Here is a 19773-nt window from a genome sequence, read left to right as displayed (position 1 = left end):
AAATCCAAGATGGCTGCCTGTCGGCCATGTTGTTTCCCGATTGGTCTCAAAATGCAATATGCATAACTAGGCATCAAGGGGAGCCTACATATGAAATTTGAGAAAGATCCCTTCAGTACTTTCTGAGAAATAGCGATAACAAACTTCAATTGTCAATATCCAAGATGGCTGCCTGTTGGCCATATTGTTTTCCGATTGGTCTCAAAATGCAATATGCATAACTAGGCACCAAGGAGAACCTACATATGAAATTTGAGAAAGATCCTTTCAGTACTATCTCCGTAATAGCGATAACAAACTTCAATTGTCAAAATCTATGATGGCTGCCTGTCGGCCATGTTGTTTTCCGATTGGTCTCAAAATGCAATATGCATAACTAGGCACCAAGGAGAACCTACATATGAAATTTGAGAAAGATCCTTTCAGTACTATCTCCGTAATAGCGATAACAAACTCCAATTGTCAAAATCTAAGATGGCTGCCTGTCGGCCATGTTGTTTTCCGATTGGTCTCAAAATGCAATATGCATAACTAGGCACCAAAGGGAACCTGCGTATGAAATTTGAGAAAGATCCCTTCAGTACTTTCTGAGAAATAGCAATAACAAACTTCAATTGTCGAAATCCAAGATGGCTGCCTGTTGGCCATGTTGTTTTCCGATTGGTCTCAAAATGCAATATGCATAACTATAGGCACCGAGGGAAACCTACATATGAAATTTGAGAAAGATCCCTTCATTACTTTCTGAAAAATAGCGATAACAAACTTAAATTGTCAAAATCCAAGATGGCTACCTGTCGGCCATGTTGTTTTCTGATTAGTCTCAAAATGCAATATGCATAACAAGGCACCAAGGGGAACCTGCGTATGAAATTTGAGAAAGATCCCTTCAGTACTTTCTGAGAAATAGCGATAACAAACTTCAATTGTCAAAATCCAAGATGGCTGCCTGTCGGCCATGTTGTTTTCCGATTGGTCTCAAAATTCAATATGCATAACTAGGCACCAATGGGAACCTACATATGAAATTTGAGAAAGATCACTTCAGTGCTTTCTGAGAAATAGCGATAACAAACTTCAATTGTCAAAATCCAAGATGGCTGCCTGTCGGCCATGTTGTTTTCCGATTGGTCTCAAAATGCAATATGCATAACTAGGCACCGAGGGGAACCTGTGTATGAAATTTGAGAAAGATCCCTTCAGTACTTTCTGAGAAATAGCGATAACAAACTTCAATTGTCAAAATCCAAGATGGCTGCCTGTCGGCCATGTTGTTTTCCGATTGGTCTCAAAATGCAATATGCATAACTAGGCACCAAGGGGAACCTACATATGAAATTTGAGAAAGATCCCTTCAGTACTTTCTGAGAAATAGCGATAACAAACTTCAATTGTCAAAATCCAAGATGGCTGCCTGTCGGCCATGTTGTTTTCCGGATTGGTCTCAAAATGCAATATGCATAACTAGGCACCAAGGGGAACCTTACATATGAAATTTGAGAAAGATCCCTTCAGTACTTTCTGAGAAATAGCGATAACAAACTTAAATTGTCAATATCCAAGATGGCTACCTGTCGGCCATGTTGTTTTCTGATTGGTCTCAAAATGCAATATGCATAACTAGGCACCAAGGGGAACCTACATATGAAATTTGAGAAAGATCCCTTCAGTACTTTCTGAGAAATAGCGATAACAAACTTCAATTGTCAAAATCCAAGATGGCTGCCTGTCGGCCATGTTGTTTTCCGATTGGTCTCAAAATGCAATATGCATAGCTATAGGCACCGAGGGAAACCTACATATGAAATTTGAGAAAGATCCCTTCATTACTTTCTGAAAAATAGCGATAACTAACTTAAATTGTCAAAATCCAAGATGGCTGCCTGTCGGCCATGTTGTTTTCGGATTGGTCTCAAAATGCAATATGCATAACTAGGCACCAAGGGGAACCTTCATATGAAATTTGAGAAAGATCCCTTCAGTACTTTCTGAGAAATAGCGATAACAAACTTCAATTGTCAATATCCAAGATGGCTACCTGTCGGCCATGTTGTTTTCTGATTGGTCTCAAAATGCAATATGCATAACTAAGCACCAAGGGGAACCTACATATGAAATTTGAGAAAGATCCCTTCTGTACTTTCTCAGAAATAGCGATAACAAACTTCAATTGTCAAAATCCAAGATGGCTGCCTGTCGGCCATGTTGTTTTCCGATTGGTCTCAAAATTCAATATGCATAACTAGGCACCAAGGGGAACCTACATATGAAATTTGAGAAAGATCCCTTCATTACTTTCTGAAAAATAGCGATAACAAACTTCAATTGTCAAAATCCAAGATGGCTGCCTGTCGGCCATGTTGTTTTCCGATTGGTCTCAAAATGCAATATGCATAACTAGGCACCAAGGGGAACCTTCATATGAAATTTGAGAAAGATCCTTTCAGTACTATCTCCGAAATAGCGATAACAAACTTAAATTGTCAATATCCAAGATGGCTACCTGTCGGCCATGTTGTTTTCTGATTGGTCTCAAAATGCAATATGCATAACTAGGCACCAAGGGGAACCTACATATGAAATTTGAGAAAGATCCCTTCAGTACTTTCTGAGAAATAGCGATAACAAACTTCAATTGTCAAAATCCAAGATGGCTGCCTGTTGGCCATGTTGTTTTCGGATTGGTCTCAAAATGCAATATGCATAACTAGGCACCAAGGGGAACCTTCATATGAAATTTGAGAAAGATCCCTTCAGTACTTTCTGAGAAATAGCGATAACAAGAATTGTTTACGGACGGACGGAGGGACGGACGGACGGACGGACCACGGACCACGGACCACGGACGCAGGGCGATTTGAATAGCCCACCATCTGATGATGGTGGGCTAAAAATGGAAACAGTGTTTTTTTTTAGAACAAGACGATAACAATTAGTATGTGATCAGTTGAGCCAAACTTGCTCCTTGATCAATCTGGGATAAGACAGCGTAATGACAGATATCTAATGCCAGCTGGGAACACAAAAACAGGAGTCAGGGTGATAATGACCATCATCAGGTGCTTTATCACTCTCAGGTGCATTTGCATTAAATGTCATTTGTCCAGTTCCCACTACTTGCTCACCTGTACTAATTACAGGTGATAAACCACAGGTGTGACATTCTGTACTAAAATGTTACAGTAGCTTTAAGTTGTTTGTTTCACTGTTTAGTATACTGTACATACTATGTACCTAAAAGGGTGTATGTAAGATTTCTTTTTCATATGAGATGCATGAGACACGTTCTTTTACGTTAATCTACAAGATAAATGAAATTTTGTCATAAATTGTGTCAGACTTGTATGAAATTTTCCCTATAACCATCATCAGGTCTTCAATATCATACTTTATACTAATTGTGCTCTTGTAGACATAGTGTTGTGATATTTTACATATATCTTTACATGTCTCTTGACCTATGTAGTAGCCTGAGTGTATTTGTATCATGATATCCATTAAGTATATAACAGAGTAACACAAATGAAGGATGAAGACAATTTTATCGTGCCCTGACAGGGCCTCAAACTCATGATCCACGGCACTTAATCACCTAGATAGAAATACCTGCAGCTTATACCACTGCACCATATCCATTTCATATTCCATCTGACACTACTGCCCCCTGAGTGGGTACAATCTGCATTAAAACTTTGAAATGAGCACCCTGGAGATCATTTAAACCAAATTATGTGATAATCCCTGGAACCACATATGAGCAGAAGGCCTATGAAACAAAAGTTAATAACATACAGATTACCGATACTATTGCCATCCCACAAGTTCTGACTCACATGTCTTTACAGTCCCTGCCACTAAAATTTTGACTTACAAACTTCAACAAAAATTTGGCTTAACTGACTTAGAATTTCTTATATCCAGACAAGGAAAGTAAAACAAGATTTTACCACTCTGGTCAAATACAAGATACACCAGATGCTACCCTTGGGCCATTAATACTTTTTACAAAGATAATTCAAAATTTGTCGGCACATGGTGTGAGACAAGGGCCTCTGGGTTTTTACCTGCTAATTACAGGTGATAAGGTGTGGAGACCGCAGTCTGGAGGCATCAGACGAAGACAGTGACAGATAGACCTGTACCTGTCGACCTTAAAGTACCACGCCATGTACAGCAGTTGTAAGTACAAACCATTCAGAAATTAAATCTGTAATAGGAAGGAGTAGTGAACAAGAGATCCCAGAGGGATCTTGGCGCCCACCATTGAATGATCTTTATAGGTTCTATGTCAGATTGATCTTCTCTCTATTTTTCCCTTCCTTTTACTAATCTGTGCAAATTGAGATATCCCTCCAGTACTTTTCAAACAAGGGAATCCTAGCTATATAAGAAATTTGAGATTTAACGATAATGGCTGTTTGTTTGCCAGGTTGTTTTCAGGACAGACTGGTCCAAAAATGCAATACAAGGGACCAAGGGGAACCTACATATGAAATTTGAGAAAGATCCCTTCAGTACTTTGAGAAATAGAGATAACAAACTTAAATTGTCAAAATCCAAGATGGCGGTCTGTCTGCCATATTGTTTTCCAATTGATCTCAAAATGCAATAAGCATAATGAGGCACCAAGGGGAATCTCCATATGAAATTTGAGAAAGATCCCTTCAGTACTTTCTCAGAAATAGCGATAACAAACTTCAGTTGTCAAAATCCAAGATGGCTGCCTGTCGGCCATGTTGTTTTCAGATTGGTCTCAAAACGCAATATGCATAACTAGGCACCAAGGGAAACTTACATATGAAATTTGAGAAAGATCCCTTAAATACTTTCTCAGAAATAGTGATAACAAACTTCAATTGTCAAATCCAAGATGGCTGCCTGTCGGCCATGTTGTTTTCCGATTGGTCTCAAAACGCAATATGCATAAAGAGGCACCAAGGGGAACCTACATATGAAATTTGAGAAAGATCCCTTCAGTACTTTCTGAGAAATAGCGATAACAAACTTCAATTGTCAAAATCCAAGATGGCTGCCTGTCGGCCATGTTATTTTCAGATTGGTCTCAAAACGCAATATGCATAACTAGGCACCAAGGGGCCCCTTCATATGAAATTTGAGAAAGATTCCTTCAGTACTTTCTCAGAAATAGCGATAACAAACTTCAATTGTCAAAATCCAAGATGGCTGCCTGTCGGCCATGTTATTTTCAGATTGGTCTCAAAATGCAATATGCATAACTAGGCACCAAGGGGAACCTTCATATGAAATTTGAGAAAGATCCCTTCAGTACTTTCTCAGAAATAGCGATAACAAACCATCTGCTGATGGTGGGCTAAAAATACCCTGCCGTCTCTGGGGCTCAAACTTGCTATACTCTCAACTTTTAACACTTCTCCCTCCTTCACAATGTCTTTACCCCCAAGGACAGCCACGATCCATGTTGTTTGACTCAAAGAAGCCTCACCATCTCCTATAGCTTACACTTGGAGTAGTTAATGACACCTAATATGTAATAGGAAGGAGTAATGAAAAATATCTGCCCTGGGCCTGAAACTAGCAACCTCACAATATCTAAGCAAACATCTAACCCATTGGTTAAAGGGAAATCCCTGCCTTAACTGCTTTTAAATTAATTGTTTTATAATCCCATGTAAGGAGGCAAAACATGATTTCAGATTATTACACTTTAAAAAATTCAATGAATTTGCATACTTGTTTATAAAAAACACTCAAAGGAGCAGAGGAAAGATGACCTTTGTAGGCAGGTCAGTGCATTTTTATTCATATACAGTAAGCCAAACCTGTCTATAAAGGCCACTCAAAGGACTGAGATTACATGACAGATAGATGGCCGTTATATAAATGTTCATATAGAGCCAGTAAAACATGTCGATAAAGGCCACTGAAGGAAGCAGAGACAAGTGACAGTCATTCATACAGAATCAGTCAAACCTGTCTATAAAGGCCACTCAAAGGAAAAGATATCAGTGACCTTGATAGTTACTAGATGGTCGTTATATAGACGCCCATACAGAGTCAGTCAACCCTGTCTACAATGGCCACTGAAGGGAGCAAAGACAGGTGACCTTCATTGACAGATGACCTTTATATAGATGTTCATACAGAATAAGTCAAACCTGTCTAAAAAGACCACTCAAAGAAGCAGAGATCAGTGACCTCAACAGTCAGATGGCTGTTATATAAATGTTGATATAGAGCCAGTCAAACCTGTCTATAAAGGCCACAGAAGGGACCATCAGACCAGGGTTACGATATATTTTAATGTCTACCAACATTTTACATTTATATATATAAACCTTCCTGTTCGTCAGGCCAGAGGGTCAGGTCTGAATTACTGACCTGTACCAAATACATTAGATCAATAATACCCAGTTAGTACCGAGATGATTTATCACCCTAAATCAACCTCTCAGACCAGTTTTAATACATTTATAGTAATTCACCCAACATTTAATGAAAGTGTTGAAAGTTGGCTGCAACATTCTATTAAAGTGTTTATATATATAATGAAAGCTTTTAACATTGAACTGTGACAGCTATCAACAACCAGGCTATCTCCACTGGCCATTTTCTGATTACGACCAAACATCAAACTTCCCCAGGGAACCTGCAAGAATGAAGCAGGCTATCTGCTAGCACTTTATACACTAATTGTTTTTCCTTCATTTTTTTCACAATGCTTATAATCATTATCACTCATTTATGAGATTAATAAATTCTATATGCCTTAGCCATATCAGTGTCACATAACTGGACATATTGATAAAAATAGAAAATGTCTGAAAGACATAAATACCCCCGCTGCCACTTGACACCCCGAAAAACAGTTTGGTGATCAGGATTACATCAGCAGTTCCTGAGATTACCAGGTAGCTAGTTACAGTGCATCGGGACGGGACGGGACGGGACGGGACGGGACGGAATATGAATTTAGTCTGATATATTAGACTGGCAATATCAACTCTGACATCTACATTTTTCTTTACAAAAACAATAATATGACATAATTGTGATATTACAAATGATTAATTTTATATGCAGGACTGGCAATTTTCAACTCTGACATTTATATTTTTCTTTACAGAGAAAATAATATGACATAATCGTGACAATATAAATAATTAATTTCATATACAGGACTGACAAACTCTAACAATATGACATAATTTTGACGTTATAAATTACTTATGATGTCAAAAGACATGTGTCTTGTGATATACAAGACACAAAAACAATAGTGTGATGTCATACATTTACTGTCACAATAGTGTTATTACACGTCTTGCGATATTCATTACACACCTGTATTACACGGAACAAGATAGGCCAGTTATGTAATATAAATAATTTTACTCATCGATTGATTCAGTAGACACTCTAGTTAATTGATTCAATTGTTTAATTAAAATGAAATACTAATTTCTACCTGTGACTTACCTATGTGATCAGCTCTCTATCCTACTGGTAATTTCTATTTAAAAACATTCCAACACACAGGAAATACTGTTCTATAAACATTTGATATACACATCACATGTACAACAGATTGATCGGTATTGTATTGTTATTATACTGCTCCAGGTAGTCTGGTTCTATAAATTGTCCACCACTAAAGACCGCGACCAATAGATTAACAGATATTACAGATGTTATAGTACTGGTCCCCATATCTTACCACTTCCTTGTTTGATCAGATAAACAATCAGGTACATCGACAGTATAACTGGTATGTATGTAATATAGACAATCAGGTACATCGACAGTATAACTGGTAGGTATGTAATATAGACAATCAGGTACATCGATAGTATAACTGGTAGGTATGTAATATAGACAATCAGGTACATCGATAGTATAACTGGTATGTATGTAATATAGACAATCAGGTACATCGATAGTATAACTGGTAGGTATGTAATATAGACAATCAGGTACATCGACAGTATAACTGGTAGGTATGTAATATAGACAATCAGGTACATCGACAGTATAACTGGTAGGTATGTAATATAGACAATCAGGTACATCGACAGTATAACTGGTAGGTATGTAATATAGACAATCAGGTACATCGACAGTATAACTGGTAGGTATGTAATATAGACAATCAGGTACATCGACAGTATAACTGGTAGGTATGTAATATAGACAATCAGGTACATCGATAGTATAACTGGTAGGTATGTAATATAGACAATCAGGTACATCGATAGTATAACTGGTAGGTATGTAATATAGACAATCAGGTACATCGATAGTATAACTGGTAGGTATGTAATATAGACAATCAGGTACATCGATAGTATAACTGGTAGGTATGTAATATAGACAATCAGGTACATCGATAGTATAACTGGTAGGTATGTAATATAGACAATCAGGTACATCGATAGTATAACTGGTAGGTATGTAATATAGACAATCAGGTACATCGATAGTATAACTGGTAGGTATGTAATATAGACAATCAGGTACATCGATAGTATAACTGGTAGGTATGTAATATAGACAATCAGGTACATCGATAGTATAACTGGTAGGTATGTAATATAGACAATCAGGTACATCGATAGTATAACTGGTAGGTATGTAATATAGACAATCAGGTACATCGATAGTATAACTGGTAGGTATGTAATATAGACAATCAGGTACATCGATAGTATAACTGGTAGGTATGTAATATAGACAATCAGGTACATCGATAGTATAACTGGTAGGTATGTAATATAGACAATCAGGTACATCGATAGTATAACTGGTAGGTATGTAATATAGCCAATCAGGTACATCGATAGTATAACTGGTAGGTATGTAATATAGACAATCAGGTACATCGATAGTATAACTGGTAGGTATGTAATATAGACAATCAGGTACATCGATAGTATAACTGGTAGGTATGTAATATAGACAATCAGGTACATCGATAGTATAACTGGTAGGTATGTAATATAGGACAATCAGGTACATCGATAGTATAACTGGTAGGTATGTAATATAGACAATCAGGTACATCGATAGTATAACTGGTAGGTATGTAATATAGACAATCAGGTACATCGATAGTATAACTGGTAGGTATGTAATATAGACAATCAGGTACATCGATAGTATAACTGGTAGGTATGTAATATAGACAATCAGGTACATCGATAGTATAACTGGTATGTATGTAATATAGACAATCAGGTACATCGATAGTATAACTGGTAGGTATGTAATATAGACAATCAGGTACATCGATAGTATAACTGGTAGGTATGTAATATAGACAATCAGGTACATCGATAGTATAACTGGTAGGTATGTAATATAGACAATCAGGTACATCGATAGTATAACTGGTATGTATGTAATATAGACAATCAGGTACATCGATAGTATAACTGGTATGTATGTAATATAGACAATCAGGTACATCGATAGTATAACTGGTATGTATGTAATATAGACAATCAGGTACATCGATAGTATAACTGGTAGGTATGTAATATAGACAATCAGGTACATCGATAGTAGGTATGTAATACAAAAGGCTATGATCAAATTCCTCTTAATTTGGTCCCAAGGTTGTTTTCTTTGAATTATTTAGGTTTCTATTGCTAATAATATGTTTATACTGGTCAGATGGTGAGACACATATAGTACTAAATGGTGAGACAGACAGACACAGACAGTTCCTTCCAATAGGACACTGTGTTTTTCTAAATAGGGAGCGGGGGTGCACGACAGCTCAGTTGGTTAGAGCGCCAGTCCCGTAATCTCAGGTGACAATCCGAGGTGCATGGTTTGACACTCCCTACACCTTTGTCGGTTTGTGTTTCTCAAGAAACTTTTATCAAATTTCATTGAATGTTTAATGTTAAATTGTACCTAATAATTCTTCCTGATTTTTATCTGCTATCAAAATTTCATGTAGATCTTAATTAACATACAAAGCCATTCAAAGCGAAATTGAATTCAAGAAAAGAGAAAAAACATCCTTCTGTGAACATGTATACAAGCGTGAAATCATGTCCTTGATAACAGGCTGAATAAACAAACTTATTCCACTCTTCCTGTAGTGCTTTGAATAGATTTTGATACAATCACAATGTCTAACGTATAAATAACCATCATGTTCATGCAGTCATACACTTTTAAGCCATTGCTTTTTTTTTCATTTTTATCAAATGTTTACTTTGAATTGCACGTCAATCACACTATATCTTCCTTCTTTTTAATTTCAATGAAGAAATACTAAGCCGTTCACAATTATCTGAATTCAGAAAAAAAATGAATAAAAATATCCTTTGTCACTCTCTACTTCCTTCATGTCTCAAAGGGTGAAAATATATCCCTAACAAAAGGCTGGAAAGGCACAGCAAATATACATTCCCATAAATTTTTTTTTTACCATTTTCCTCATTATGACCTGACCGGGTAATTTGGTTTGGTTTATTTTGTTTAATGTCCTATTAACAGCCAGGGTCATTTAAGGACGTGCCAGGTTTTGAAAGTAGAGGAAAGCCGGAGTACCCGGAGAAAAACCACCGGCCTATGGTCGGTACCTGGCAACGGGTAATGACGTGACATAACTAAAATTACATACTATAAGGTTCTATTTATAGCAATTACTTATTTAATTGGCTTTTGTACCAATGCCTGGCACTGGCTCCATTGTTACTGCCCTAGCCCTCACTTGAAGGATGTGACTTAAACACAGATTTTGTGTATTTGTGTGGCTGGTGTCAACATGCAATGAAATAACATAGCAAGACGGAATAAATTTACCTGTAATTGACCAAGTTCTGCAGCATTATGTAATGGACTTCCCCCAAGGTTGTCCAGTGTGACCTTGGCCCCTCCTTCCTTCATTAGCCAATCAATGACCTTGTAGTGACCTCTGCTGGCAGCGAAATGGAGAGGACTTGCTCCATCAAAGTCCCTATCATTAGGGTTGCACTTCTGATCGTTTATCTTCAAAGAAATATAATATAGTCATTATTATATCAGTATATCTACATTAAAAGTTTGTTAGATATTTCATGATTAATGATTTCCCTCTCAAGACAAAAAAAAATATCTTGATAACCTTTCTTTTTACTGATATCCCAAAAAAAAGCTTGAAAACACATATTTTAAAGATAGCCAAGGCAAAATAACTGTTGCTTCACTTCTGTCTTCCAAGACCTTTAAATTCCTACAACCTTCCTTAATTGTCACCAAAATCCCCTACCCTGTGAATCAAGACCCCTACTCCAGACAACTTCTCATCACTGACCTTCGATTTGTTGTCAAGACCCCTACTCCAGACAACTTCTCATCACTGACCCCCCCCCCCCCCCCCCCCCCCCCCCCCCCCCCAAACATACACAAATGTTCAACCACTGATTTTTAACGAATCATCATCACTCAGAGACAAATGTCTTGATTGTTAATAAAATATCTACCCCTTACAAAAGTCCTTCCAACTTCATCATCGCCCAGACCCACAGACAAATATCACTAATACTTTCCTGATAATAAAATATATACCGCCAACAACGGTCATTCCAACTTCCTCATCACGAAGTCTCAGAGACAAATGTCTTATCATTAATAATTGATTTTCCAGATAATATATTTTCTCCAACGAAGATAAAATTCATTCCAACTTCCTCATCACTCAGACCCCAAGACAAATGTCTTATCACTTATACTTGACTTTTCTGATAATTATATCTCAAGCAAAGTAATTCAAACTTCCCCATCACTCAGACCCCCAGACAAATATCACTAATACTTGACTTTCCTGATAATGATATCTCTACCCCCCAACAAAATTAATTCCAACTTCCTTATCACTCAGACCCCCAGACAAATGTCTGGACTTTCCTTATAATAATATCTCTACCCCAGTGAAATCTCTACCACCAACAGAATGTCTTGTATCTAGATCTATTCCACATCAGTATATATATACAGGTATTCCTGATGTAGACCTCGAGCAAGTATGCCTGGACAAATGTACCATCAATAATGCACTGCGCCACGCCAATGCCATTAATTCCTGATTACCTGCTGTAGAATTACCTGTTAGCATTGTAGACATATTTATTATTGATCAATATGGAGCCACCATCCTGTAACTAGATATCAACACAGGAAGAGTTCCTAGATGTAAAACTGAAAAAGTCCTTTTTCTTTTATAAGCTTTCTTCTAACTTCTATCAAAAGCTTACGTTAACCAATATTACCATCTTTTTTATTTCAACCAATGCTAATTCAAACTTTATAAAAATATTTTCTTCATCAATTGATCTGTGGCAACAAATTACCTTTACAGGTGCTAATACTATGTTTTATTAAATAGTAATGACCTTTGATAGGGAATTGCCTTTATTGTGAAAGGAAGAATAATAATACATGGTTGTAACTTCAATATGAATATGGAGGAGAAAAATGGCGCTATTCAATAGATATTTTAATCTTTGACAGAATGAACGATACTTCATTAGGACACAGCTGAAATATGTATTACAAGTTAAAGTTCAGGTAAAATCCTATAATTCAATTGTAAGTGGAATATTTCCCAGATCAATCACAGGTGTATAATTCTGCAAGGGAGATAACTCCAACCAAAATCAAGGGTATAAAATATTCAAGGAAATCACTCCCTCTTAAATCCTTATACCTATACCTTATTTACTCCATATATCAAATAAGTTGATGATTTTATGTATTAACTTATCTGCAGATAAGCCACCATCTTCAGAATCATCATTTTTAGAATAGAAAAAGTCTACCAAAACTTTAATTAGAGGAGGGCATAATTTTGACTGTCTAATATGGTATACGTGTACCGTTTTTGCCCGATGAGACTTTCTATTTGATATAGGAATGAGAAGTGAAAAATACCCTGCCCATGATGGGGCTTGGACTAGCGAACTCTTGTTCTCCAGGCAAGTAAACATTTCAGCTAATGTTCGCTTTATGCCTCCTGAACCATCATGTATAATTAAGAGAGAATCAAAATACATGAAATAATTTTTGATTACTTCAACAATTATAATTTTTGTCATCCTTTTGCCTCAAATGTCATTAGAGGCGAAAGGATGACAAAAATTATAATTGTTGAAGTAATCAAAAATTATTTCAACATAAATATACATAAGTGAAAATACCCTGTACTGTTACTGTATCAGTGATGAACGTTATCATATGTATACATCCAAAGTACACATTATATCTGCCCCATCTTTATAGCATTATCACCTTCATAATTGACCCAATAAAATTATCAGATACAGCACTGGTCACCTATATGTATACACATATATAAAAGGTAAATAACAAGTTCATCTATTATTTATTTTGGTCTTGTATTATTTATCTTTATTTACTCTTCAGAACAGATAATGATTATCTCCCTTTATGTAACTAATTATTTTTTATTTATTGAATAATTAATTGATTGATATAAAATCCATACATTATTCAAAATGTTTGTACAATGTACATTCATTAAAATACAGCTCAATATAGGGACTTCTGGGTTAACTCCCCTGGTCAAAATTCACCAAACTTCTAACTGGATTTTGTATGTTAATGTATTTGAATTCCAGTAAGATCCTTGTAGCTAATCCAGTTAGAGTTTTCAACCTTTAAAGTTTCCTGGTCATCATCAATTGACCTAGTCCTGATCTACTATATTCCTCCGTCTTTTTTCTTCATGTTATCTATGAAGACCAACTCTATTTACAACCAAAGTTTATAGATATCTATGTACTTAAAATGAGGGTTGGAAGCCTGATTGAGTTTCCATGGACCAGTACTTCCAAATTTCTTTCATGCTTTCAAGCAACTTAACTACACTGGTCAAGTCTCTGGTACATAATCATTGGGCCTAGACATGCTATGTCATTAATAAATGAAGTGATCAATTAGTTCAGTCCTTGCACAAATAATAATGTTTTGGAAAACATCTCATATTGATTTCTGACTTTACAGAGATATTACAGAGAAATTACTTTTTCAAGACTTATTTCCATTTGAATGTACTGCATATTTTATGTAAGCAAAATTCCCAAATATTGATGATTTCTCCTTAAAACTTCCTTCATACATTTTCTTCCCAAATTGAGAGACAATCCCTGAAAGTATGAATATTAATCCCTATAGAAGTTTTATTTGTATCTACAAAAGATGATGTCAATGTTGTGTGTCCCCAGCCTTTCAGATTTATAAACTGCATTAGGTTCAGATACTCTGTTGAGTTACTGTCATATAATTAACATTTGTGCATTTATACATGCATCCAGTACAAATAATAAAGAAAATTCATAAAATGACAATAGAAGGGAAGACACCATTCTACTACAATGTGACTTGTGTATGTATAACCAATGGCTGGTTACCAACAAATCGTTTCCATTTATATTTCATCAATAAATCAACAAAAAAATCTTCTTTTTTTCTTGAAGATCCGAGATGATTGCAGATAAAATTCAACAGCTGCCACTTATACATCAGATGCCACATTTATAATTAGCATTATGATATAATCACCACACCAGATTTAATTTACAGCCCTGTAAGTTGTCATGCCGAGCAAAAGCAAATATTCAGTTTGTATAAAGTAGGTAAAAATTATTTAATCAATCACTCCCCAATGAATGATACAGGCCTATATATACCACACTGAGAGACTTATTAATGAAAGCATTGTGTATGATCACTATATATATACCCCCAGTCATGGTACATGTTAATTTTCATTACAGAGCTCGATGGCATAATAAATTGACACAAGAATCCACTCACTACATCAATATTAAATCTGATATCCTGTTGTATAAATGATATTGTATTGATTTCTCAAATAACTTGAAAAGGTATGATCATCAATATCAATTTTACTGGGTTTTTTTATTGATTATCTTCAAATGTGTATGGTTGATTACATTGTATTCAATAACAACATTGACAAACTCCTCCAAATTTGTTCTTTTTTTTTTCTTTCATGATTTAACAACTGAAAATCTGTTCTTACATAGATTAAGACAAATTTAATAACAATATACATGCCCAACTTTGTCTTGCAATGTAAGGGGCATAACTCAATAAAAGTATACATGTATGTGACAAAACATTTACAGGTGTCAAGATATAGAAGAAAAAACAGTGCTATGTTATAATATCAAAATTAATTGTGTCACAAATAATGATATTATGAATTTGCCAGATTACATTATATTGAGACTCATGATGAATGCATGGTAAAAAGAAAGTGTAAAATAACTTCTGTGTACAATTAGTGAACGACATGTTGCAATGCCTTTAATTTTATCTTACACTTACCTGGCCATGGTATATCTCCTAAATATGTTAAATATCTCTATATAATGATAATAAAGGGCATTTTCTGAGGGCATTTTGGGGTCATTAATGGGCCAAATTCCCAATAGAAATTATTTCATATTGGGAATTTGAATTGGGAAAGATGTTTTCAGGGGTAAACTGCAAATTTTGGGAATTCCCAAAATTTGCAGTTTACTCCTGAAAACATCTTTCCCAATTCATGGATTTTCTTCCCAAATGAGTCAAAAAGGCCCCATCCAAAACCACTGAGAAAAAGCCCTGTAATGTATTTATTTATTTGAAAAACAATACAGCATACACATACCTTTGATATCAGCCAAGTACAGTGCATGTGCAAACAGTATAATTGCTTCATGTGTCACTGAGTTATAAATTGCTGTACGTATAAAGTGTAAAAATTACATAAGTTAATCAATCCTTGGATATGATAATCTTATAATAAAATTATTCACCAGCCATTTGATGCACTCTAGCCTCCCAAGTTGAGCAGCTGCATGCAATCCAGACATTCCATCAAAAGCCTTCATTTTTAAGGAGCCTCCTTTCTGCACCAGAAGTTTGAGGATATCAAGGTATCCTCCCTGACAGGCAAAATAGACAGGTGTTACTCCATTTATCATTTGTAGGTTCACCGTTCTGGAATTAGAAAAGACAAAAATATTCTTATAATTGATATCTTAATTTCAACAGTTCTGGAATTAGAAAAGACAAAAATATTTCAATAATTGATATTTTAATCTAAGAGTTCTTGAATTAGAAAAGACCAAAATATTTTGATAATTGATATTTTAATTTAAACAAACAACATGTCTGTAAGAATGGTCATTATATATTGCAATGCCTCCACTGGCGATCAAACCTGGGACCCCTGACTTACTAGACTGACACTCTACAGAACGAGCTAAAGTAAAATTCTCTCTAGTCCAAGTGCATATCTTTTTGACTTCTGTAGATAAATTTGTTTTATTCATTATGATGCACTCATGTTTTAAACAAGTTTGAAATCTTTTACCATAAAATGTTAATGCTATGACACATTATTACTCTTTAAGTGAAACTATATTTTGTTTATGATTTCTTTTTCACATACCATTTATCATAATTTCATAAACAAATCATTACTTATAAGTGAGAATGTTATATCGGCAAGCTTTTCTGTAATATAATTGGCAGTATGTTATTAAAGAGTTCAGGCCTAACAGCACAGTTACAAAACAGGACTGTATCTGTAAAACATTTCTTGAAGCTCTGCATATCAATATCCATATAGGCCAGATTACAATTTAATTTGCAAAGATACATAAATCTGGTTCAGTCTCGGGGGCAAAAGTGAAGGTCAAGGTCACCAAAATGGCATTCAACATACACTGCTGTCCTGTAGCTATAGGCCTATATATACTGGCAAATAAGCTAAGTAATTTGTTCTGCTTTTTAATCTTTGTCATATTAACAGACCTAAATGCAGAATCTTAATGAGGCCAAGGTTACAAAAAATTTCATGAAAGATATCATGACTTCAATTAAAGATATCAACATTGTACCAAATAAAGATGATTGCCAGAATCCTATAACCAATTAAAGTTCTGACTCAAACATTGACAATAGACACAAATGTGACCCAGCACAAGATTAATTCAATTTAAATCACGGCCTCCCCTTTAGGGCCGATCGAACACAGGACCTCAGAATAATTAGTCTAATTCATGCTCAACATGATGGAGCCAAAGAGAAGTTCTCTGGAGTCAAGTTGTTCTATATTGTGGCTAGTATTTACTACTGTTACAGTAAGCATATGACATTGCAGGACAATGATTTAGTATATATATTATATCAGTCTATGAATGGTTTTTAAAGAGATCAAGCTGGCTTTAGAGTTATGTCAAGCATTAAGAACAATATTAGTTTTTCAGACATTTACATGTCTATGTCCTCCAACCAAAAAAAGTAGATCAAGGTTATTCATTTGAACAAATTATCTGATAGAAATTTATCTCATTACATTTAGATTTTTTTTTTTCAAAAGTGATTTAAAGAATTAATGAAGCCATGTAATAAAGGCTATCTTCACTAATTGATACAGCTTAATTGTATTTTGTGAAGATCTTCATCTCAGCAGGCTACAGGTTGAATATTACCATCATAGGCTTTTTGGCAATTCCTAAACAGTTAAATTACATCAACAGGTCTAGATGACATTCAAGTTTATGCCAAGTAAATGTCATTCATTTCACATGTATAAGACACATTGGATCATTGTCACAGACCAAATACCATGACCCTAAATCTATATAGAAAGGTATCATTGGCTAGCTAGCCTTGTCATCAGACCAAACTTGTTCAATTAAAACACTTAATCCCTATGACCTTTAAAGGTAATTAAGGTCAAATTTTCAATCATATCTGAACACACTAGAACTTAACTCTGAAGCCAAATTGCATGTCTTTCAACGTCTTTATTGAGAAGAAATATGTAAAGTTTTCAATACATTTAGATATGATCCTGAACCTTTAAATATTAAGTAAAGGTCACTCATTTGGAAAATTTCATTTTTCTTAGGCTTTCTATTGCAACATAATATCTATGTCATTGTAATATTTTCATTTTGATAATCATACTTGGAAATCTTTTTTTTTTAAATATATCAAATATCATGTATACCACTTTTGTATACTTATGAAATGAATACCTATAATCCATAACCTTTAATGATTTTCTGCTACAACTGTTGCAGTTGGTGATGAATTTATTCAAACTACATATGTATATATATATAGACATATTCAAACTACAATTATAAGTATAATTAGACATATTCATCATTTGCTGGATATGAGAACGAGCTGTGAATGTGAGGTTTTAACAAATCCCACAGTTGATGGGAATGCATGCTACAGAATTATGATAAAACATACATTCACCATATGTGTATATCACATAAGTAAACTGATTAAGTACTACATGTACATGTAGCTATATAGGCTAGTACCATATATCCTCCAATAAGCCTCCTAACACAATTGTAAATGTGTTTTTATCAAAGATTTGGCAGGTCGACTTTATATGTGAACCATATAAGCAAGCTTATTATCGGGTATTTACTATTTTTCAAATTGATGATATATTATATATGGGCAGAAGTTTGTTCCAGGATAAATATATAATTAATAAGCACACGTTGTGACTGTCGGCATGGAAAATGATGATTATACACATGGAAGTTTTCATAAGAAATCAACACTGAACAAAAAAAAAAAATCATTTATTATTTTTTTCTGAAATAATGTTCAGTCTTTGGTTAATAATGAAGGTTATACAAAGCTAGGTAGATCAGCGAGGTAAGAAATATTTCAGCTCATCCATCTCTCTTTTCTAGAAAAATGAAGGTGTACTTGTAAACATTTTATTAGGTCAATATACATGTAGGGTATTATTTTATACCTGGGCGTTTCCTTGACAATTATATCAACGACTTCTTTATTGCCTCCGGACACAGCAAAATGAATTGGTAGAGCACCACTTGCAGACTTCATCATAATATCAGCATCAGTTTCGTCCATGAGCCACTCAATGAGCACTCCATGACCATACCTGGCCGCCAGGTGTGCGACTGTTGCACCTGTGCCATCCTGGTCATTCACCACACAATTAGCGTGTTTCAACAACCACTGTAATACCGCTGTTTTACCTGTTGCAGATGCATCGTGAGCGGCAGTCGCTCCAACTCTTGTTCTTTTCTTTGCACTGAAGTTACGTTTCTTAATTAAATATTCAACCACATCAAGACGTCCTCCTCTGGCAGCGTAATGTAAACAATTCGCTCCGTTTTCATCGCAGGTATTCTCGTCAAAGTTTGAACTCACAGATTGTAAATAAGTCAAATCTCCTTGTTTAGCAGCCTCGAAAAGTCTATCGTTCGTCATTCTCGACACTTATTTGGTTTCTTTCACTTCGTTACCTGGCACACCTCTCCCATCTTGGCTCCCCAACAAAACTTCGTCTGCCAAACACACAGGTGAGAACGGTCAATATAAATAGCAAAATTTCTAGTAAACGAAACGAACGATTCAACACATAGTACAGTGTACGACCGCAAATCTATTTGAAATTGATATTTTTACCCAATATTGACAATTTCACTGATAATTTGGATATTTTAAACAATCGATTTCCTGAATTAAGATAATGCATGACTTGTACTGAAATAGGAGATTTCACTTACAGTGGAACTAAACTACCGCCCAAAAATGAAGATATGATTTTTACTCTTTCCTTTCCTGTTAAAATGTTTATTTTTCATTTCTAAATAAAGATTTGGAATGAAAAGCTTAATTCTCACGATAAATCTTTTTCTATGCCATGTTTCTGGGTAGGCTAAAACCACAGGCGTCTGCTTCTGGTTAGTGGTA

General features: G+C 35.2%; 1 protein-coding gene across 2 annotated transcripts in view; it reads right to left on the bottom strand.

Annotated features, from left to right (window-relative positions):
- The window catches only part of LOC117345166 (espin-like), a 73126-nt gene extending 53754 nt beyond the window's left edge, over positions 1 to 19372 (bottom strand). Inside the window, exons 1-3 of one of the 2 annotated variants that reach the window (XM_033908169.1) lie at positions 18806 to 19372; positions 15819 to 16002; positions 10798 to 10983 (exon numbers count right to left, since the gene is read on the bottom strand). In XM_033908169.1, the coding sequence (XP_033764060.1) occupies positions 10798 to 10983; positions 15819 to 16002; positions 18806 to 19287 (852 nt within the window). In that variant the 5' untranslated portion in view covers positions 19288 to 19372. The remainder of the gene's footprint in view (positions 1 to 10797; positions 10984 to 15818; positions 16003 to 18805) is intronic. The other variant, XM_033908170.1, reaches the window with a different exon arrangement.
- Positions 19373 to 19773: the final 401 nt, after the last annotated feature.

Source organism: Pecten maximus, chromosome 16, assembly GCF_902652985.1.
Source record: "Pecten maximus chromosome 16, xPecMax1.1, whole genome shotgun sequence".
NCBI lineage: Eukaryota > Metazoa > Mollusca > Bivalvia > Pectinida > Pectinidae > Pecten > Pecten maximus.
This window is presented reverse-complemented; position numbering and strand designations above follow the sequence as displayed.